The sequence below is a fragment of the Haemaphysalis longicornis genome, unplaced genomic scaffold, assembly GCF_048455015.1.
Source record: "Haemaphysalis longicornis isolate Haplotype H1 unplaced genomic scaffold, Haemaphysalis longicornis Haplotype H1 scaffold_2, whole genome shotgun sequence".
NCBI lineage: Eukaryota > Metazoa > Arthropoda > Arachnida > Ixodida > Ixodidae > Haemaphysalis > Haemaphysalis longicornis.
In genome coordinates, this window is record NW_027526295.1 from 53,936,384 (window position 1) to 53,960,307 (window position 23,924).

At 47.2% G+C, this 23,924-nt stretch overlaps 1 protein-coding gene across 1 annotated transcript; it reads left to right on the top strand.

The window, feature by feature from the left end:
• The first annotated feature begins 15,500 nt into the window (after positions 1-15,500).
• On the top strand, positions 15,501-18,775 carry LOC144167976 (uncharacterized). Its single transcript, XM_077697084.1, has 2 exons — positions 15,501-15,984; positions 16,127-18,775. Exons 1-2 carry the CDS (start codon positions 15,832-15,834, stop codon positions 18,773-18,775), a joined length of 2,802 nt encoding a protein of 933 aa, XP_077553210.1. The 5' UTR covers positions 15,501-15,831.
• The last annotated feature ends 5,149 nt before the right edge of the window (positions 18,776-23,924 follow it).

Here is a 23,924-nt window from a genome sequence, read left to right on the forward strand (position 1 = left end):
CATGATTGTGCTGAATACAAGATTAACTATGTGGTTTTTGGGGGGTGTATACGATGACAGTGCGCGAACAACACTCAAGGAATCTGTGTAGATGATAGACTTTGGAATATGATTTTCAAGTATGTGTCGTACAATCAGTAAAATTCCATATGCTTCTGCTGAAAAAAGTGTTGTGTGGACTCTCATGGTTCTGGCTGCACCGAAATCCGGACCATGAGCAGCGCAGGAGACCATGGTGGAGGTTTTAGACGCGTCACTGTAAAATTCTGCAAGTGGGTATTTAAACTGCAGAGACAGAAAGTGCTGCAGTATTGCAGCTCGCGGTACCCGATTTTTGTCAAGTTTCATAAAAGAAAGGTCGCACGACACAGGACGAACTTGCCAAGGCGGTAAACTGTTTGAAAAGGATGACCTGTACACATCTAAAAACAAAGCACTGAGATCCGAGGCTCGCTCTTTCACTCTAAGTGAAAAGGGCAGAGGAACGGATGGGCGATTTACAAAGAGCAGAGATGTGGATGTATCGTTAAAGACAGGATAAAAAGGATGATTATTCAGCGATGAAATTTTAAAAGCATAAAGCAAGTCTATGTATGTTCGTTGGTTCTCAAGGCTCCACTTACTACACTCAACATAAAGACTCTCAGCAGGGCTAGTGCGAAAAGCACCCGACGAAAGACGAAGGCCCAGGTGTAGAACTGGGTCAAGAATTCGCAAGGCTGTCTTAGTCGCCGACCCATACACCACACTGCCATAGTCCAAACGAGACCTAACCAAAGCAGTATACAAGCGAAGCAAGAGTTATTTGTCGGAACCATAGGATTGGTGGGAGAAAACCTTAAGTATATTCATTGTTTTGAGACATTTATTTTTAAGTTCCTTGATGTGGGGAATGAATGTGAGTTTGTGATCAAACACCACACCTAAGAACTTGTGCTCCTTGTTCACAGGAAGCGACACGCCATTAAGAGTAGTGTCTGGGTCCGGATGGACCCCGCGCTTCCTGGAGAACACAACGCAGGAGCTTTTTGCAGGATTCAATTTAAACCCATTCTTGTCTGCCCAGCCGGCAAGTTTCTTGACACCAAGCTGGACTCGACGTTCGCAGATTGACATATTACATGATTTATAGGATATCTGGACGTCATCCACATACATGGAAGAAGAGATTGTGGGTGGCAGTGCCTTACCAAGAGAGTTCATTTTTACTATGAAGAGAGCGCAGCTTAACACACCACCTTGTGGCACGCCATTTTCTTGCACGTGAACCCTTGAGAGTGCACCACCGACTCTCACTCGAAACGTTCTTTCTGACAGGTAACTGACAAGAGTGTTTAACATGTTACCCGAGACACCGAATGACTTCAGGTCACTGAGGATCCCGTAGCGCCAAGCGGTGTCGTAGGCCTTCTCGAGGTCGAAAAACACAGTTACGCAATACTGTTTATGCACGAAGGCATCCTTAATATACGATTCAAGAGCTACGAGTAGATCATTCGTGGATCGCCCTGCCCTGAAGCCTGCCTGGCAGCTCTCGAGAAGGCCGTTGTACTCAAGGAAGTACACGAGCCTGCGATTTATCATCTTCTCGAAGAGCTTGCAGAGGCAGCTCGTCAGGGCAATAGGACGGTAACTTGAGGGGGACGACGGGTCCTTTCCCTCCTTCAGGAGAGCTACAACTATAGCCTCCTTCCAAGAGTTTGGAATGTGCCCCAAAAGCCAAATCTTGTTATATAGGTGTAAGAGTGTAAGAAGAGTGTCTGCGTGCAGGTGTTGTATCATTGTGTATGTGATGTTGTCTGGGCCTGGAGCTGAGGGTTTACACGTGCTCAAAGCAGCCCTCAGCTCATGCAGTGAAAACTCTAAGTTATAAGAAGACGTTGACCTATTGTTATCTAGTATAGGCTTCTTTTCGGCCGTTTGTTTGTGTTTCATGAAAGTGTTTGTGTAGTGTCCCGAACTAGAAACGTGTTGGAATTGTTGTGCGAGTGTGTCAGCCTGGTCTTCGAGTGTGTCCCCTGTAGTGCTGACCAGAGGCAGGCTGTGTGTTTGTTGTCCCTTAAGTTTGCGTATTCGTGTCCATACTTTCCGTGTGTCTGTGTAGGAGTTTATTGATGTTATGAATGTACGCCAACTCCCTCGTTTTGCCTCACGGCGCACACGTTTCCCTAATGCCTTGGCCCGTTTGAACAAGAGGAGGTTTCCCGATGTGGGGTACCGACGAAGGATACCCCACGCCTTGTTCTGGGCCTCTCGCGCCCGCCTACAGTCCCTCATTCCACCACGGCCTCCGCTGGTTGCGCGGGGCACCAGAGGCGTGGGGAATGGACCTTTCAGCGGCGTCGAGGATGTGCGCCGTGAGCAGTTGGGTAGCTCCTTCAACCTGTAGGTGTCCTATGGATGTGTGGTGTAGTTTGGATGTCTGTGTAAATGTATTCCAGTTAGCTCTTGCTTCATTGAACCTGTTTTGGGAAGATGGACTGCATGGGCCTTTACCTATATACGTTAGTGAGGTGGGAAAGTGGTCACTACCGTATGGGTCTGTGCCCACACCCCACTCGAGAAGAGGAAAGAGAACTGCGGAGCCAATCGCGAAGTCAAGATATGAGTATGTGTTGTGTCCTATGTTATGGTATGTGGGCTGTTTATTGTTGAAAAGGCATGCTCCTGAAGATGTGAGGAATTTCTCTATCAGGCGACCTCGGGCATCCGTGCAAGAGCCCCAAAGAGAGTTGTGGGCATTAAGGTCGCCTGTCAGGATGTATGGTTCGGGCAGCTGGTCAACCAGCGCCTCAAAGTCAGAGCTTAAAAGTGAAACATCAGGAGGAATGTATATGGAGCATACCGTTATCAACCTATTAAATATTATTGTTGGAATTGCCACAGCCTCAAGGACAGTGTTCAGAGTGACAGGGCGGCATGCTAAAGATTTCCGGGCAATTATGGCCACACCCCCAGAAGAGTGCGTGCAGCCATCCCTGTCCTTTCTATATATCAAGTAACTGTTCAAGAAATTTGTGTGTTTAGAATTCAAATGTGTTTCCTGAACACACATTACACTTGGCTAATAAGCATGCAGTATTTCGTATACATCGTCAAGATTATTCAGAAGGCCTCTGCAATTCCATTGTATTACGTTTTCTCTTCCCATTATTATGTGTTCAGAACTACTGGAGTGTGACTATTTATGTAGGGTCTTTCGGGGCTTGGACTCTTGGAAGGGGTTTTCTGGCCTTCTCTACTGACCTGGACGTCGCAGCCCGTTCCTTCCGCTGCGATGAAAGCCGGAAGGGCTCGTCGTTCATGTCGTCATCTGAAGGCAACGGGGTGCCCAGCGGACTGGACCCCCTTGACGTTGAACCCTTTCGGGTGTTCTTCGCCTGCGCTGCCAGTGCCAAAGGCGTGGGGAGCACCACAGATGGCGCAGGCAGTGAGGCGGGGCGGGGGTCGCTGCGACTGCCTCCGTCTCCATCTCCGTGCCCTTGCGTGTGCTTTGGGCCGGTGGAGAGGAAGCAGTGGATGCAGCGGCATCCCCAACAGACGTTGCCACCACAGCCGCTGCTGGGTGAGCGAGCGGTGCGGAGGTGGATTGGGCTGCCGTAGGCAACCCAGGGGGGGCGGTGGCGGGACCAAGTCCGACTCGCGGTACTGGGTCCCCGTCGAAACCAGACGCGGCTCCGCCCCCCGGCGAGCTGCAGCGGCGTACCTACCCAGAGGGAAGGAGGCGAACCTCTTCCGTGCCTCTGGGAAGGTGATGTTTTCGTTGACTTTCAAGGCAATGATCTGTTTTTCTTCTTTGAACTTTTCACAGCTCCTAGAATAGGCAGCGTGTGGTCCCTGGCAGTTGGCACAGGTGAAGTTCTCGGATTTACAATTGTCAGTTTGATGATCATGTGCTGCACATTTTGCGCACGTCAATTTACCACGACAAGACGTTGTGCCGTGCCCAAACCGCTGACACTTGAAACAGCGGCGTGGGTTCGGCACGTAGGGTCGGATTGGACATTTTAAGAAGCCTGCGTTGACCGACTCAGGAAGGTTAGAGCGGTCAAGTGTCAGGATTATGTGCTTGGTTGGAATTATTTCATCATTTCGGCGTATGGTGATTCGCCTCACTGCTGTCACGCCCTGATCTCGAAGGCCCTCGAGCAGATCTGCTTCAGTCTCATTCATTAGATCCCAATCAGAGATCACGCCCTGGCAGCTATTGAGGTTGCGATGGGGCGTGATCTTGATGTCAACATCTACCATGCGCGTTTGCTTGAGGAGGTTAGAGGATTGTTGTTTGTTTTCTACTTCTATTAAAACTTCTCCCGTTGTGAGTTTCTTAGCCTTGTACGACTTTTCGATAAGGCTTTCAAGAAACTTGGAGATTAGGAACACAGACTGGGAAGTGATGGGCTTTGTCTTGTCAACAGATTCCATGATCAAAAACCGCGAGAAATTATCAGGCTTTGGGGGAGAGATCGATTGCAAAGGAGGAAAAGAAACTTCGGTGCGGCTCCTTTTCGGGGGCCGATCACGTCTGGGGGGGGGGTTTAGAAAATGCCATATGATACATTGAAAAGCAGGGAGACGGGGGTACTTTCTCCTTTGACCTTACCATGGTATTCAAAGAGGTCCAGGAGCTCTCTGCCGGGTAGACATGCAGGGAGCCCATCGGCCGGAGCTTGACCAAGGCTCCGACGGCCACCGTTAGAGGTTTCTACCCTTCACCTTAAAAACACATCACCACGGTAAGGCACAGCTTATGTTGGGGGGCTCGGGGTCCGCGGTATCGCCAGTACCGTCACCAAGATTACTCAAGGTGCCCCGTGCGGGGCTTTATTGATTTGTTCTCAACAAATATACCGACTGGAAACCTCGAGGCTGCTGTCATTACTGTGGATTTGAGTGATCATTTGCCCATATACATTTGTTGTAGAAAGCATTTATGTGACAAAAACAAACCGAACACGTTTTTCACCCAGCGTATAAACGAACAAACTCTGAAAACATTTTTGTAGAATATTTTAAGGGCTCTTTGGAGGACTACACTCAGAATAGGAGCCAAACAAGGCGTACGAAGAATTTCTGAGCATTCTAAAGCCAGTTTATGCTGCTTCGTTTACTTCGGTTAAAGAAAACCAGAACAGAAAATTTCGTAAAATCTCGATAAACGCTGAACTTTGGAAAAGAATACAAGAAAAATATGTTATTTAGCCGCTATCTTAAAACAGGAGATAATACACTGTTTCAAAAATTGAAGGTTAAAAGAAATGTTCTCAATAAAGACCTAAACAAGGCACAGCAAGAATATTATGACAAAATGTTTAGCTGAGTTTCTGGGTGTTCAGATATAATGTGGAAAAGGCTATATTCTCACTTAAATAGCAATGTGTCCACGGGTTCAGTACATAGCATAAATCTTAACGGCGAGTTATATCAGGAAAGCCCTTGGCCGGCACTTTTAGTAAATTCTTTGCAAACGTAGCAGAAACATGGGATGTGAGTAATAACCTTGAAAATTTCCCATTTATCGACCGTACCATTTTTATACATCCGAGAAGTGAGAATGAAGTGAAAGAAAGAATTTGTGTTGAATTTGAAAAATAGTATCGCACCTGATGTTGACGGGATACACGTTCAACCTATACAACATGTTATTCTGTTCCTTCTTCCAAATACAACACATATATTTTATTTGTGCCTTGGCGGGGCTATTTTTCCCCCTAAAATGCAAGTTGCAATCGTTACTGTCCTTTTCAAGAAAGGCGATGGGAATAACATGTCAAATTAGCGGCCAGTGTCCATTCTGCCAGTCTTATAGAAGACATTAGAAAAACTAATCTTGAAACAGTTGAATAATTTTGAAAAGTTTCAGTTGCTTTATGATTCGCAATATGGTTTCGCAAAGGCCTTAGTACACAATATGTTCTCATAAGTGCTGATAAAAGAGTGCTTTTATCAGCACGTCGTACAGGGAAACGTTGTGTTAGGCTTGTTCATACATTTTACAAACGCTTTTGACCACACTAACCACAAATTACTTATACAAAAACTTGAACGGTACGGTATTTGTGGAACGGCGGGATCATTATTACAGTCTTATCTGCAACACCGTAATCAGATTGTTAGCCTGAGTATCCACCATTCAGATTCTTTGTCAATCGTTGCAGGAGTTCCAGGGGGAAGCATTTTGGGACCTTTCCTCTTTATTATTTACATGAATGATATCGTGAACATTTCTTCTGGCCTCAGATTTATAATGTATGCCGATGAGACAAATATATTTTTAACAAGAAAATCAGTGAATGAAATAATAACACATGCAAACCTACTGATGGTTAGATTAGAAAAATGGACAAGAGAAAACGGTCTAAAAAGAAATGTAGCGAAGACTAAGGCTATGGTATTTTATGCTAAAATGAAAAGGAAATTGTAAATCAAGCGATTAATTCAAATTCAATCCCTGTAGAGAGAGTCCCGCCTCTTAAAATATTAGGAATAATATTTAAAGAAACATTATCATGGGATCACCACATACACTTTTTAGCTGCGAAGGTCTCTCAGGTAGTCGGCCTTGTGTACCGAAACAAGCACTTGCTTCCACGGAATATTTTGTTGTTAACTTACGATACATTATTTTTATCAAGAATCAATTACTGTCACCAGATTTTAAGTCTGTAAAAAGCCTGCTGTAGGCTTTCTCTGTATGAAAAGACCCTGAACACGAAGTGCTAGGTACAGCAAGCGCTTAATATATATTTTCATTCGCTTCTAAAAAGTAACTAAAAGCTCTTCTAGAGATCGGGACCAATCGATAACACCACTAACCATGACGTCACTGAATTGCCAGCATAACAAAGTATGTGACGTCATACCATGTTAGCTACTCGAGCGACGTCAACGTTAACTCCAGTTACCACAGTTTGTTTGGTCGCTTGGTCGTATCAGACATTAGGCCGACACGACGGCGACGCCGACGAGTCGCCAAACCATCGGCCAACTGCCGAATCGCCAGACCGCGTTGTCACACTACGCTGACGGCGACACAAACACGTCGGCCGATGGAAAGTCGCCGCAGTGTGACTGACTCGCCCACCGAAGACGCTAGCAAAACCTGTCGCCAGACGCCTCGTCGGGAATCGGCCGAGAAGCGAAAACTGCGCCCCGACAACACTTGTGCCGCAATGAATGCGACTCTATTTTCTGAGTTTCTGGAGTGTAATAAGCTCAGTAAGGTCCATGAAGCGCATACAACTCAACACTAGCGCTAATGCGATCCGCATTTTGGCGTTCGGCACTCCGGCCATGCTCTTCGGTGACGCCGCTACCCCGGAGCTGCATATGCGTGTGCGATCGGCTCGCCTGTACAAAATATAAGGTCAGTTTCGTGCAGAAGAAGAGTTACGTAGGGTAATTTCGGTAATGAGAGATCAATATTGGCCAATAAAAGGTTTTTAACGTAAAACGTACAACCAAAGTACAGCAAGCACTATACCTGCAGTGCAAAATCGCAGGCACAGCCAGGCACACTTATTTTTGCGAGCGCTTTTGCGAAGGATCAGAGTTGATGGCGGTAAGCTATTGCGGGGGCTTCGCGTAACCTTGCTGCGCAAGCGCTATTTAAGAAATTTCAGTTTACCAGCCAAGAATTCTGTAAACTAGCGAGTAGACACCAGCGTACGACCCGAAGGATGGACCTCCATCTAGTACACCGGCTATTTCGCGGTTTGTTCGATGGTGCAGTGATCTCGCGCGTCGCGCCCGCTCCATCAACGTTGCGGGTTCGATTTGCGGTGGTGACAACTATTTTTTTGGGGGGGGGGGGGGTTAAGGGGCATGGTTTGCATATCCATGGTTTTCATCTGTCTGCATCCGAGGATGCAGACAAAGATTTCGTGTCGGAGCTGTCGCGGCTTGACATAACGAGTCGGCGTGTTTACCTCCGTGGTGAAGCACGTGTGTGCGGGAGCAGACGCCGCAGTAAAGTCGCAGCGTACCGCAGCGCCGCATGGCAGACACACGTGGCAGAGCGTCCTCGCAACACTGTGACGTCACTGCTTGAATCGTTGCCCAGAAACCGAAACCGAATCCTGTTCACATTAATCGTGCGATAATAAATTTTTTACTCAGAATATGTGCATATAAGACCCTGTATCATGCTTTTTAAAGAAATATAAAACGTTTCCAACAAAGAATGCACAAGCAACAAATTTGGTGGCACAACACCTTTAACTAATCCGAAATGTGATCGCTTCGTGGTTGTTGTGATCTGAAATGTTGTTTTTGTGTTGTGTTTTTATCAGGCGATATGCACCATCTAGCCCAACAGCATCCATTACTGAAATGTGACGTTAGTGCAAAATTTGTAAGATAATGGGAGTGGTTTTGCTTAAAGCTTTTTTTTTCATGTGTGGTGCATGATGATGGTTGGTGTTTAATGGCGCAAGGCCGACAAGGGCAATGAGCGCCAGAGAAGTTGTTTAATGAAAACAAGTGATTACCACAAAAGGTAGGTATTAAATGTGTAAACTGTACATAGTAAGATCAATAAAGATAATGGTGATGGCTGGTGTATAGGGCCAAATGTAATTACGCATGATAGGTAATGAGGTTTAAAAACTTAACATCTGACAAATATTTAAAAACGCGTTTCACAGAAACCATGGCATCGTCACCTAGAAACAGCGATGGGTGTAGGGGAATATGTTGTCTGTAGAGTTCTCTGAAGTGTTTGTGTCGTGTTGTGTCAAGTGCCTTGCATTGTATAAGTATGTGCACTACGGATAGGCCCTCCCCACACCTGCTACACAGGGGTCTTGGAAATCCCGTGAGCAGGTGCGAGTGCGTTACATGCGTATGGCCTATCCGTAACCTAGCTAAGGTAACTTCAATGTGCCTGTTGTGTGAGTCAGTAGTGTATTGTCCCAAGTGTGGTTTTATTACGTGTAGTTTGTTGTCTGTCTGTTCGCTCCAGTCTGCTTGCCAAGTTTTACGGAGTTGTTGTCTAATGTGTGGCTTGAGGTCTGTGTAAGGTAGTTTTGCCATGTCGACTGTGTTTCGGAGTGCAGCATTGGCGGCCATTTCATCCGCCACTTCATTACCGCCAATGCCAGAGTGGCCTGGCACCCAACACACAGTCACCCCAAGGTTTGAAGAATAAGCTACCATAATCATTTTGAAGACAAGATTAATGACATGGGTTTTTAAAGACTTTCCGGATTATAATGCACGGACGACGCTCAAAGAATCTGTATAAATGACGGATGTAGGATTATGATGTTCAACTATGTGACTTACAACCAGAAATATGCCATATGCCTCTACCGTAAAAATACTTGTAATAACATTCATTGTTCTACATGCTTCAAAATTGGGCCCATGCGCAGCACAAGACACCGCAGTGGACGTTTTAGATGCATCGCTGAAAAACTCTGCAGCCCTGTATTTATTCTGCAGATGCATGAAATGCTGCAAAATCCCACTTCTTGGTGTCCTGTTCTTATTGTATTGTACGAAAGACAAGTCACATGCCACAGGACGAAGATGCCATGGTGCTACAAGATCAGTGTGAGATGATTTGAATGTGTCTAAGAGGGAGACGTCATGAATAGTCACCTCGTCCCTCACTCTCTGCGAGAAAGGAACAGCAATGGATGGGCGGTTTAAAAAGAGTTTAGTTGTGGACGTATCATTAAAAACCGGCTTAAAGGGATGGTTATTCATTGATCAGATTTTGGAGGCATATAGGAGGTCAACATAAGTTCGCTGGTACGCTAAGCACGATTTGTCGCACTCTGCATAAAGACTGTGGACAGGACTGGTACGGAACGCCCCACAAGACAGGCGAAGCCCTAAGTGAAGCACTGGGTCGAGCATTTTAAGTGCTGTTTTTGTGGCTGAACCATACACAACGCTTCCGTAGTCCAACCGTGACCCTACCAACGCGGCATAAAGTCGAAGCAGGAGTTGTTTGTCTGCACCGTACGATTGGTGAGACAAGACTTTTAGAATATTCATTGTTTTTAGGCATTTTTGTTTAAGTCGTTTTATGTGGGGTATGAATGAGAGTTTCTCGTCAAACACCACACCCAAAAACTTGTGTTCTCTTTTTACTGGAATCGAGTCACCAAAGAGCTTTACGTCGGGATCGGGCAGGATGCCCCGCCTTTTTGAGAATACAACGCAGGTACTTTCAGAAGCATTAAGTTTAAATCCATTTTCATCTGCCCAGCGAGAAAGTTTATTTACCCCAAGCTAGACCTGACGTTCACAAATGGATATGTTACATGATTTGAAAGATATTTGAACGTCATCTACAAACATCAAGCAGGATATGGTTGGCGGCAGTGCCTTTCGGAGAGAGTTCATCTTAGCTATAAACAAGGTGCAGCTCAATACGCCACCTTGAGGCACGCCATTCTCCTGCACGTGAACATTTGAAAGTGCCGAACCGACCCTGACACGAAATGTTCGTGAAGACATGTAACTACAAAGAGTGTTCAGCATGTTACCCGAGATACCAAAAACTTTTAGATCTCTAAGAAAGCCGTAGCGCCATGCTGTATCATATGCCTTTTCAATGTAAAAAAATACTGTCATACACTATTGCTTATGAATGAATGCATCCTTTATGTCGGCCTCTAGAGAAACCAGTTGATCATTTGTGCATCGCCCCGCCCGGAAGCCTGCCTGGCAGCTCTCGAGACCATTGTACTCAAGAAAGTACACGAGCCTACGGTTTATCATCTTCTCGAGGAGCTTGCACAGGCAGCTTGTCAAAGCAATGGGCCGGTAACTGGAAGGAGAGGAAGAGTCCTTCCCTTCTTTTAGGAAAGCCACTACTATGGCCTCCCTCCAAGAGCGAGGAATGTGCCCCGAAAGCCAAATCTTGTTATATAGGTGGAGGAGTGTTAGAAGAGTGTCTGAGTGTAGGTGCTGTATCATTGTATATGTGATGTTGTCTGGGCCTGGAGCTGAGGGTTTACAAGTGCTCAAATCGGTCCTCAGCTCATGAAGTGAAAACTCCGAGTTATAAGAGGAGGTTGACTTATCCTTAACAAGTAAAGACTTCTTTTCAGCCAATTGTTTGTGTTTAATGAAAGTGCTAGTGTAGTGTGCTGAACTGGACACGTGTTGGAAGTGTTGTGCGAGTGTGTTAGCGTGGTCTTCCAGTTTGTCCCCTGTTGTACTAACCAGGGGCAGGCTGTGTGACTGTTGTCCTTTTAGTTTGCGTATTCGTGTCCAGACTTTGCGAGAGTCAGTGTAAGAGTTTATGGATGTTACGAATGAGCGCCAACTCTCTCGTTTTGCCTCACGGCGCACACGTTTTCCCATCCCCTTAGCCCTTTTGAACAATAAAAGGTTTCCCGACGTGGGGTACCGGCGCAGGATACCCCACGCCTTGTTTTTGGCCTCTCGTGCCCGCCTACAGTTCTCGTTCTACCACGGCCTCCTCTGGTTGCGCGGGGCAACAGAGGCGTGGGGAATAGACTTTTCAGCGGCGTCGAGGATGTGCGCCGTGAGGAGTTGGGTAGCTTCTTCGACGTGTAGGTGTCCTATGGATGTGTGGTGTAGTTTGGATGTCTCTGTAAATGTATTCCAGTTAGCTCGTGCTTCATTGAACCTATTATGGGAAGCTGGACTGCATGGGCTTTTACCTATGTATGTGAGTGATATGGGGAAGTGGTCACTACCGTGTCCCACAGCCCACTCGAGGAGAGGAAAGAGAACTGCGGAGCCAATCGCCAAGTCAAGACATGAGTATGTGTTGTGTCCTATGCTATGGTATGTAGGCTGTTTATTGTTGAAAAGGCATGCTCCTGAAGATGTAAGGAATTTCTCTATAAGGCGACCTCGGGCATCCGTGCGAGAAGAGCCCCAAAGAGTGTTGTGAGCATTAAGGTCGCCGGTCAGGATGTATGGTTCGGGCAGCTGGTCAACCAGCGCCTCGAAGTCAGAGCTTAAAAGTGAAACATCAGGAGGAATGTATATGGAGCATACCGTTATCAACCTAATAAATATTATCAAGCGTATTGCTACAGCCTCAAGGATAGTGTTCAGAGTGACAGGGTGGCAGGCTAAGGATTTCCGGGCAATTATGGCCACACCGCCAGAAGAGTGTGTGCAGCCATCCCTGTCCTTTCTGAAGACCAGCTAACTATTCAAGAAATTTGTGTGTTTAGAATTCAAATGTGTTTCCTGAACACACATTACACTTGGCTGATTGCTATGCAGAATCTCTTACACGTCGTCAAGATTATTCAGAAGGCCTCTGCAGTTCCATTGTACTATGTTCTCTCTTCCCATTATGAAGTGTTCGGAGCTACTGGACTGTGTTGTTTATGTGTCGTCTTTCGGGGCTGCAACTCTCGTCTTTTTTGGCTTGTCGGGAGGCTTTGGCGTCAGGACGCGTTCCTTGCGGTGCACCGCAGACAAGAACGGACCGACGTCCATTTCATCCTCGGGTGTCCTCGGAGCGCCTGAGGGATCAGGCTCCTTGGACCGCGAACCTTTTGGGGCGCGCTTTTCCTTGCCCGCAACCACCGAGGGATTCAGGAACGCCTCGGATGGCGCAGGCGGTGCGGTGGGGGTGGGAGCTGCCGCTGGCTCCCCCAAGTCCATCTCCTCTGCGCCCTCGCCTGTGGCTTGGGACGCTGGAGTGGAAGTGGAGGATGCAGCATTGCTTCCATAAGACGTGGTTGCCCCCACAGCCGCTGCTGGCTCAGCGAGCGGTGCGGAGGCGGGTTGGGCTGCCTGAGGCAACCCAGGGGGGGGGCGGGGGCGGGACCAAGTCCGACTCGCGGTACTGGGTCCCCGCAGAAACCAGACGCCGCTCCGCCCCCCGGCGAGCTGCGTCGGCGTACCTCCCCAGAGGGAAAGAGGCGAACCTCTTCCGCGCCTCTGGGAAAGTGATGTTTTCCGTTACCTTGATGTTGATTATCTTTTTTTCTCTCTGGAACATTTCACACGTGCGGGAGTACGCAGCATGAGGTCCATGACAGTTTCTGCACATTAATTGTTCAGCCTGGCAGTTATCTGTCTCATGATCTTGCGATGAACATTTCGCACACGTTGTTTTTCCACGACAGGAGGTGGTGCCATGCCCGAACCGTTGGCACTTGAAACAGCGCCGCGGGTTCGGGATGTACGGCCGGACAGAACAATGAATGAAACCTGCTTTGATGGATTCGGGGAGTGAGGAACGGTCAAATGTTAAAATTATATGCTTTGTCATGATTTGCTTATCATCTCGCCGCATGGTGATGCGCCTCACTGCCGTCACGCCCTCGCCTTTCAGACCTTCGAGCAGATCGGCTTCTGTCTTATTTATCAGATCTGGCTCAGAGATCACACCCTGAGAGCTATTGAGGCTACGGTGGGGTGTGACTCTGATGTCCAGATCTGACATGCGATTCTGGGTAAGGAGGCTTGTGGCTTGCTGGTGAGTGTTCACCTCGACCAGGACTTCGCCGGTTCTCAGTTTCTTGGCTTTCAAAGACTTGCCCAGGATGCCTTCAAGGAATTTGGTGGTAAGGAACACTGACTGGGAGGAGATAGGATTCGACTTGTTAACAGATTCAACAATCAAGAATAGCGGATAGTTATCTGGCTTTTGGTGTGCAAGTGTTGGCAAGGGTGGGAATGTGGCTTCGGTGCGGCCCCTTTTCGGGGGCCGATCACGTTTGGAGGGGGGTTTGGAAAATGCCATGTGATACATTGGAAAGCAGGGAGACGGGGGGTACTTCCTCCTTTGGCCTTACCCTGGTAGTCAAAGAGGTCCCGGAGCTCCCTCCCTCGTAGACAGGCAGGGAGTCCATCGGCCGGAGCATGACCAAGGCTCCAACGGCCACCGTTTACGGCTTCTACCCTTCACCTTTAAACACTTCGCCACGGTTGGACACGGCTTATGTTGGGAGCTCGGGGTCCGCGGTGTCGCTGCTCACCGTCACCTTGAATACTCAAGGTGCCCCGTGCGGAGTACTGCAGGGAGAAGAAGTGCTGCAAAATTGCAGTTTGTTCTACCCTGGTTTTATCAATATTCATGAAAGACAAGTCACAACACACAGGTTGAAGCTGCCAGGGTGGTAAAACATCAGTAAAGGAAGATGTGTAAATGTCGGAAAAGGAGATGTTGAAATCCGAAGCTTCCTGTCTCACTCTAAGTGAGAATGGCAAAGGAACGGACGGGCGATTTACAAACACTAGTGATGTGGACGCATCATTAAAAACAGGTTTAAAAGGATGATTATTCATCAATGAAATTTTGAAAGCGTAGAGCAAGTCCATGTACGTTCGTTGGTCCTCAAGGCACCATTTGTTACATTCAACGTATAGGCTCTTTGCCGGGCTAGTGCGGAACGCACCCGACGCAAGGCGGAGGCCCAAGTGGAGTACTGGGTCAAGCATTTTTAGAGCGGTTTTTGATGCCGACCCATACACGACGCTGCCGTAGTCTAACCGGGACCCGACAAAGGCGGTAAAGACCCGCAGAAGTAGTTCCTTGTCTGCACCATAGGATTGGTGGGAGAGCACCTTGAGAATGTTTAGTGTTTTTAGGCATTTATGTTTAAGCGCTTTGACGTGAGGTATGAACGTGAGCTTGTTATCAAATATGACACCTAAAAACATGTGCTCCCTTTTAACAGAAATAGATGCACGGCCAAGAGCAATCTCAGGGTCCGCACTCAGCCCGCGCTTGCGGGAGAACAGAACACAAGTACTTTTGTCCGGGTTCAGTTTAAAACCGCTAAGGTCCGCCCATCCAGCAAGCTTCTTAACACCGAGCTGTACTTGACGTTCGCAAATTGACGGGTTACAGGATTTAAAAGATATTTGAACATCGTCTACATAGATGGAATAGGAAATGGTTGGTGGCAATGCCTTTCGGAGGGAGTTCATCTTAACTATAAACAATGTGCAGCTTAAAACTCCACCTTGCAGCACACTATTTTCCTGCACATGTATCCCAGACAGGGATGACCCAACCTTAACACGAAATGTCCTCTTGGACATGTAGCTAGAAATGGTATTTAACATGTTACCTGACACACCAAAGGACTTCAGGTGGCTAAGGATGCCGTATTGCCAGGCTGTGTCGTAAGCCTTTTCAAGATCAAAGAATACCGTAAGGCAGAACTGCTTATCAGCAAATGCATCTTTTATGAAGGATTCCAACGCAACAAGTTGATCGTTGGTGGATCGCCCCACCCTAAAGCCTGCTTGGCAGCTCTCGAGAAGACCGTTGTACTGAAGGAAGTACACGAGCCTGCGATTTATCATCTTCTCGAGCAGCTTGCACAGGCAGCTTGTCAGGGCGATGGGACGATAACTGGCGGGAGAGGAAGGGTCCTTCCGTTCCTTCAGGACAGCCACTACTAAGGCCTCCCTTCAAGAGCGTGGAATGTGCCCCGAAAGCCATATTTTATTGTATAGGTGTAAGAGTGTTTCAAGAGTGTCTGGGTGTAGGTGTTGTATCATGGTGTATGTAGTCTTATCTGCGCCTGGAGCTGAAGGTTTGCACGAGCTCAAGGCAGCCCTCAACCAACACCAACTGGAAAGGGAGAAGGCCTCAGTTCTCCTCCCTTTCCAGTCGCACTACATCAGCTAATGGGGCGGCTGCAAGAGGCGGCTTGACGAGTTCGGCGGGAGCGATAATCCGACCGGTCCCAGCACGTCGCAGCAACGCACCTGCGGCTGAACAGTCAGTGCCCCGCAGATTGGGCCAGCCTCCCAGTGTCTTTCTCGACGGCATCTCTTCTCGGTCGAATTTCTCGTGTTTTGCGCGTCACTGTGAGTTCTGTCGTGTATCTGCAAGCTTCAGAATGTTGAAGGTGCGACGGTGAGATGCCTTGCAAATTCTGTGTGCCGCGATGCCGTGGCAACTACACCGTGGACACGAAAGTGCACGTTTTCAAGTTCCCAAGGGATCAAACTCTGAGGAAAGCGTGGATACGCGCTGTGCCACGGGAAGACCTCTCCGTTACCGAGAATTCCAGGGTAAGCTTTCTTTCTGGTAGAGCATTGTTGTTTCATTGCAAATGTAAATTCAATATTTGCATATGCTCGAATAAGTGGTTTACAAGCCGCACTTTGTCAAATACTCATTGGTTTGCTCATTGTACGTAAAATTCCTTGGTAGGTATGCGAACTTCACTTCGGAGAGGAGGACATCATTCGAGAAACCTCGCATACCGATGTAACTACTGGCCGCACAATAACAGTGCCATTATCCCATGTTCGCCTCCGCCCGGACGCTGTACCGTCCAAGTTCCCGAGCTATCCGACCTACCTGTCTAGGGAAACTACAAGAGAAGATCCCGACTCCAAGCGGGCGCGCATGGAGCATGCTGCTATGCAAAAAGCTATCGCGGAGTCCGAGGAGATGTTTAACAGGGCACATGAAGAGGACAAAGTCCATTCTTTAGGAGAACTTATCGGACACTTGCGGAGCAAGGAGATGACGTTTTGGAACATAATAGAAAAAGAGGAAAGGCTTGTCATTGTACACATCGTCGACGATGAAGCCCTGTGGCTGAAGTACTCTGTCTGCGTGAAAGGAGACACGAGCATGACGCTACATGTCATGAAAACGGCGGTCAGAAAGTTAGGTGCAAATATGGTCGTTCCAGAAATTGCTGACAGTAAGAACGGTATCGTAGAACTCCTCGAAGGCATCGAGAAGTGGGACGGGGACCTGATGTCCGACTCAGCCGCGGCAATTTGCGAGGCTGTTTGTTTGCTGCTGGATCAGCTGTCCACGCCCCACGCAGAAGACGACAGCGACTGCATTCGATTTCTGCGAGAACAAGTCAGCTTGTTCCAAGCGAAAAAACAGCGCAGGCGCTACTCTGCAGATTTCATGGTGTTCTGTTGCATTCTTTTCACCATATCGCCCCATGCGTACGCTTACATACGCAGCCATGGAAGTATCATCTTGCCGCATCCCATCACGATCAGATCGGTATGCTCTTCCTATGGCATGAACCCTCAACAAGAGCATCAGAGCGAAACATTCCTCACCTACATGGCGAGAAGAATTTCTGACCTCAAAGACGACCAGCGCTTTGTTACCGTAATGGTCGATGAAATACATATCAAACCTTACTTTGATTACAAAGGGGGTAACATCATCGGAGTTGCGCTTAACTCAGTTGAAGCTGCAAACTGTGCGCTAGTTTTCATGGTGCGCAGCCTGACATGCAAATTCAAAGAAGTTGCGCACATCGTGCCCGTGCACCGACTAGACGCGGAGTTCCTGCACAAGATGCTGAAAAATGTGATTTGCGGGCTGAAAAAGATTGGGTACCACGTTGTGTGTGTCGTGAGTGACAACAATTCCGTGAACAGGAAAGCGATGTTTCACTTCGAATCGACCCCTTCTAACAGAATTGTGTATCAACACCCGTCGGACCCTGCGAGGCCGCTGTTCTTCGTTATACACCCGGTACACATACTAAAATGCATACGAAACGACTGGATCAACCAGAAGAATGACCAGGTATGCTTCTACTTCCCTGAGATGCAAACAGACGCAGCACAATTAGAGCGCATGCAAACAGTGTCATTTTCGACAATCAGGGATCTCCACAGCAAAGAGTGTGACCAGCTGTTGAAATATGGCTATGGGCTGTCGAGAAAAGCCCTTTACCCGTCGAATATTGAAAGGCAAAACGTAAAGCTTGCCTTGCAAATCTTCAATGATGCCTTACCTGTGGCGTTACAAGCTCTTGGAGCGAAGCACAACCTGTTCTCATTTGAGGCCACTGCTACTTTTATCGACATCATACTCAAGTGGTGGAAAATTGTGAATGTGAAAACTCCGTGGAAGGGGAAGAGGCTGAGAGACCAGTTTCAACAGCCAGTGTTTTCCGTGGATAACGATCCAAAAGTTGACTTCTTGCTCTTGCTTTTGAAATGGCTGGATCAGTGGAAAAACAAAGGCCTTGACAAAGGTACTCTGACAAAGGAGACTCACGCTGCCCTGGAGCACACTACCTATGCGCTTGTGGAGCTCGCAAGGTACTGCTTCGAAGAGCTTAAAATGACCTATGTTCTTTTGGGAAAGATACAGACAGACTGCCTAGAGGACCGCTTTGGAAAGTATAGGAAACTGGCTGGTGCGCAGTACCATGTTTCTATCAGACAGGTTTATGAAGTGGAAAACAAGCTGCGCCTGCAGAGCACTTTGCCGACTATTTCCACTGACCAGCATTGGGAATGTGTACGAAAGCAGGTTGAGGCATTACATCCCAGTTGCAACGTAGTTGTCAGCAGCGAGACGCTGTCGAAGATACAGGAAGTCCTTCCTATCCTGGTCTACGTTGCAGGATATGCCACGTACGCCACCCTAAAAAGGTTGAATTGTGCAAAATGCAAGGACGCGTTGACTGTGGATAAGACAATCACAGTGTCTGCCACCCATGAACACTACGATCTCGTGAAGCAGTTGGACCGTGGAGGTCTAGTTTACCCATCGATGTTTGCGCTTAATGCTGTTGCTCACTGCTACGTTGTTGTAGAGCAGCTCGCTACGCAACCGGAACTGCTCCTGATGCGCGAACAGCGCCAGGTCGTCACGGAGCTGACGCTGCATTTGCTGGCCAACGAAGAGCCATCTGATTTCGACGCCTGTGAGAACGGTAACACAAGCGAATCAGTGCTGAAACACATCCTGCGGTGCAGCACTAACATTTTACTGACGAACTTTTGTGGAAAGCTAAACGACAAACTTCTCGACGCTGCTGACAAGGCAAAAAAACGGAAAGCCACAACTCTCCAGAACAAATAGGTGTATTGCTTCTTATAAAGCGCAAACACAAAACGAAACTAGTTTGTGTAAATAAATGTTTCGCTCCTATAATTTGCTTCGAGTGAAATTTCTTTCAAACTACGTGCATGCTCGTTCTTGCAAGAAAAAAAAAGCGCCCACGTGGTAATTCTATGCGACAATCTCTCTTGAACAGTGCTCAGCACTTTTACCAGTCCGCCCTATCGCGTGACGTCAAGAGAAGAAAGCTAAGGCCTTGAACCTTTCTAGAGGGTGTTGCCTCAACTCATAGAGAGTGAATTCAGACTTGTAAGAAGTTTTTGATCTGTCTTTGTCTTGTAAGGGCTTTTTGTCTGCAGATGTTTTGTGTTTCATGAAAGTGTTTGTGTAGTGTGCTGAACTGGACACGTGTTCGAAGTGTTGTGCAAGCGTGTTAGCCTGGTCTTCAAGTGTGTCCCCTGTTGTGCTAACCAGGGGCAGGCTGTGTGTCTGTTGTTCTTTGAGCATGCGTATACGTGTCCAGACTTTGTGTGTGTCCGTGTATGAATTAATGGATGTCAAGAAGGTGTGCCAACTCTCTCGTTTTGCCTTACGGCGCACATGTTTTCCTAACGCCTTGGCCCGTTTGAACAAAATGAGGTTACCCGACGTGGTGTACCGACGAAGGACACCCCACGCCTTGTTCTGGGCCTCTCGCGCCCGCCTACAGTCCTCATTCCACAACGGCCTCCGCTGGTTGCGCGGGGCACCAGAGGCGTGGGGAATGGACTTTTCGGCGGCGTCGAGGATGTGCGCCGTGAGCAGTTGGGTAGCTTTTTCAACGTGTAGGTGTCCTATGGATGTGTGGTGTAGTTGGGATGTCTCTGTAAATGTATTCCAGTTAGCTCTTGCTTCATTAAACCTTTTATGGGAAGATGGACTGCTCGGGCCTGTACCTATATACGTTAATGAAGTGGGGAAATGATGATGATGATTGGTGTTTATTGGCGCAAGGCCGACGAGGGCAAAGAGCGCCAGAGAAGTGATTTAATGAAAAGGAGTGATTCCCACAAAAGGTAGGTATAAAAAGAGTAAACTGGACATAGTAAGATCGATAAAGATAATGGTGATGGCTGGTGTATAGGGCCAGATTTGATTATGCATGATAGGAGATGAGGTTTAAAAACTTAACATCAGACAAATACTTAAACACGCGTTTCACAGAAACCATGGCATCGTCACCCAGAAACAACGATGGGTGTAGGGGAATATGTTGTCTGTAGGGTTCTCTGAAGTGTTTGTGTCGTGTTGTGTCAAGTTCCTTGCATTGTATGAGTATGTGGACTACGGATAGGCCCTCACCACACCTGCTACACAGGGGTCTTGGAGATCCCGTGAGCAGGTGCGAGTGCGTTACATGCGTGTGGCCTATCCATAACCTAGCTAAGGTAACTTAATGTGCCTGTTGTGTGAGTCACAGTAGTGTATTGTCCCAAGTGTGGTTTTATTACATGTAGTTTGTTGTCTGTCTGTTCGCTCCAGTCAGCTTGCAAAGTTTTACGGAGTTGTTGTCTAATGAGTGCCTTGAGGTCTGTGTAAGGTAGTGTTGCCATGTCTACTGTATTTCGGAGTGCAGCATTGGCGGCTATTTCATCCGCCACTTCATTACCGCCAATGCCAGAGTGGCCTGGCACCCAACACCCAGTCACCCCAAGGTTTGAGGAATAAGCTACGATAATTGTTTTGAAGACAAGATCAATGACATGGTTTTTTGAAGGCTTTCCGGATGATAATGCACGGACGACGCTCAACGAATCTGTATAAATGACGGATGTAGGAATACGATGTTCAACTATGTGTCTTACAACCAGAAATATGCCATATCCTTCTGCCGTAAAAATACTTGTATTAACATTCATTGTTCTACATGCTTCAAAATTGGGCCCATGCGCAGCACAAGACACCGCAGTGGACGTTTTAGATGCATCGCTGAAAAACTCTGCAGCCTTGTATTTATCCTGTATGTACATGAAATGCTGCAAAATCCCAGTTTTTGGTGTGCTGTTCTTATTGTATTTTAAGAAAGACATGTCACATGCGACAGGACGAAGATGCCATGGTGCTACAAGATCGGTGATAGATGACTTGAATGTGTCTACAAAGGAAAACTCATGAATAGTGACCTCGTCCCTTACTCTAAGCGAGAAGGGAACAGGAATGGATGGGCGATTTAAAAAGAGCTTTGATGTGGATGTATCATCAAAAACCGGTTTAAAAGGATGGTTGTCCATTGATGAAATTTTAGAGGCATATAACAAGTCAACATAGGTTCGCTGGTGTGATAAGCACCATTTGTCACACTCTGCATAAAGACTCTGTACAGGGCTCGTACGGAATGTGCCACAAGAGAGGCGAAGCCCCAAGTGAAGCACTGGGTCGAGCATTTTAAGTGCTGTTTTAGTGGCTCACCCATACACAACACTCCCATAGTCCAATCTAGACCCCACTAGGCTTCTGAAAATATGTAACAGAAGTTGCTTATCCGTTCCATACGACTGGTGGGACAAGATTTTAAGAATGTTGAGAGCCTTGAGACATTTATGTTTCAATTGTTTAATGTGAGGGATGAACGTAAGCCTTTCAACCAACACCACACCTAAAAACTTGTGTTCCTTCCTCACAGGAATCGATACGCCATTAAGGATAATGTCTGGGTTCGGATGGATCCCACGCCTCCTGGAGAAGACAACACAGGTGCTTTTTTCTGGGTTAGGTTTAAAACCGTTCTTGTCTGCCCAGCTGGCAAGTTTTTTGACACCGAGCTGGACTTGACGCTCACAGATGGACATATCACATGATTTAAAAGATACCTGGATGTCGTCTACATGCATTGAATAAGAAATTGTAGGTGGCAATGCCTTCCCAAGGGACTTCATCTTAACTATGAACAGAGTGCAGCTTAGCACTCCACCTTGCAGAACGCCATTTTCTTGCACATGAACTCTTGAGAGTGCGCCACCTACTCTCACGCGAAACGTTCTTTCGGACAAATAACTAGCAAGGGTGTTGAGCATATGGCCCGAAACACCGAAAGACTTTAGGTCACTGAGGATCCCGTAACGCCAAGCGGTGTCATAGGCCTTCTCAAGGTCAAAAAGCACCGTTGTGCAAAACTGTTTGTGAATAAAAGCGTCCTTTATATAGTACTGAAGCGCGACCAGTTGGTCGTTCGTGGACCGCCCCGCTCGGAAGCCTGCCTGGCAGCTCTCGAGAAGACCATTGTACTCAAGAAAGTACACGAGTCTCCTGTTTATCATCTTCTCGAGGAGCTTGCACAGGCAGCTTGTGAGGGCGATGGGCCGATAGCTAGCGGGAGAGGAAGGGTCCTTTCCTTCCTTCAGGAAAGCCACTACTATGGCCTCCCTCCAAGAGCGAGGAATGTGCCCCGAAAGCCATATGTTGTTGTATAGATGTAGGAGTGTTTCAAGAGTGTCTGGGTGTAGGTGTTGTATCATGGTGTATGTGATTTTGTCTGCACCTGGAGCTGAAGGCTTACATGTGCTCAGAGCAACCCTCAGCTCATGAATTGAAAAAGGAGAATTGTAAGAAGTGTGCGACTTGTTGTTATCACGCAGGGACTTCTTTTCTACAGATGTTTTGTGTTTCATGAAAGTGTTTGTGTAGTGTGCTGTACTGGACACGTGTTCGAAGTGTTGTGCAAGTGTGTTAGCCTGGTCTTCCAGTGTGTCCCCTGTTGTACTAACCAGGGGCAGGCTGTGTGTCTGTTGTCCTTTTAATGATGATGGTTGGTGTTTAATGGCGCAAGGCCGACGAGGGCAAAGAGCGCCAGAGAAGTTATTTAATGAAAACAAGTAATTACCACAAAAGGTAGGTATAAAATGCGTAAACTGTACATAGTAAGATCAATAAAGATAATGGTGATGGCTGGTGTATAGGGCCAGATGTGATTACGCATGATAGGAAATGAGGTTTAAAAACTTAACATCTGACAAATATTTAAAAACACCTGTCACAGAAACGATGGCATCGTCACCTAGAAACAGCGATGGGTGTAGGGGAATATGTTGTCTGTAGAGTTCTCTGAAGTGTTTGTGTAATGTTGTGTCAAGTGCCTTGCATTGTATGAGTATGTGCACTACGGATAGGCCCTCCCCACACCTGCTACACAGGGGTCTTGGAGATCCCGTGAGCAGGTGCGACTGCGTTACATGCGTATGGCCTATCCGTAACCTAGCTAAGGTAACTTCAATGTGCCTGTTGTGTGAGTCCGTAGTGTATTGTCCCAAGTGTGGTTTTATTACGTGTAGTTTGTTGTCTGTCTGTTCGCTCCAGTCTGCTTGCCAAGTTTTACGGAGTTGTTGTCTAATGTGTGGCTTGAGGTCTGTGTAAGGTAGTGTTGCCATGTCGACTGTGTTTCGGAGTGCAGCATTGGCGGCCATTTCATCCGCCACTTCATTACCGCCAATGCCTGAGTGGCCTGGCACCCAACACACAGTCACCCCAAAGTTTCAAGAATAAGCTACCATAATCGTTTTGAAGACAAGATTAATGACAAGATTAATGACATGATTAATGACATGATTTTTTGATGACTTTCCGGATAATAATGCACGGACGACGCTCAACGAATCTGTATAAATGACGGATGTAGGAATATGATGTTCAACTATGTGACTTACAACCAGAAATATGCCATATGCCTCTGCCGTAAAAATACTTGTATTAACATTCATTGTTCTACATGCTTCAAAATTGGGCCCATGCGCAGCACAAGACACCGCAGTGGACGTTTTAGATGCATCGCTGAAAAACTCTGCAGCCCTGTATTTTTTCTGCAGATGAATGAAATGCTGCAAAATCCCACTTCTTGCTGTCCTGTTCTTATTGTATTGTACGAAAGACAAGTCACATGTCACAGGACGAAGATGCCATGGTGCTACAAGATCAGTGTGAGATGATTTGAATGTGTCTAAGAGGGAGACGTCATGAATAGTCACCTCGTCCCTCACTCTCTGCGAGAAAGGGACAGCAATGGATGGGCGGTTTAAAAAGAGTTTAGTTGTGGACGTATCATTAAAAACCGGTTTAAAGGGGTGGTTATTCATTGATGAGATTTTAGAGGCATATAGGAGGTCAACATAAGTTCGCTGGTACGCTAAGCACCATTTGT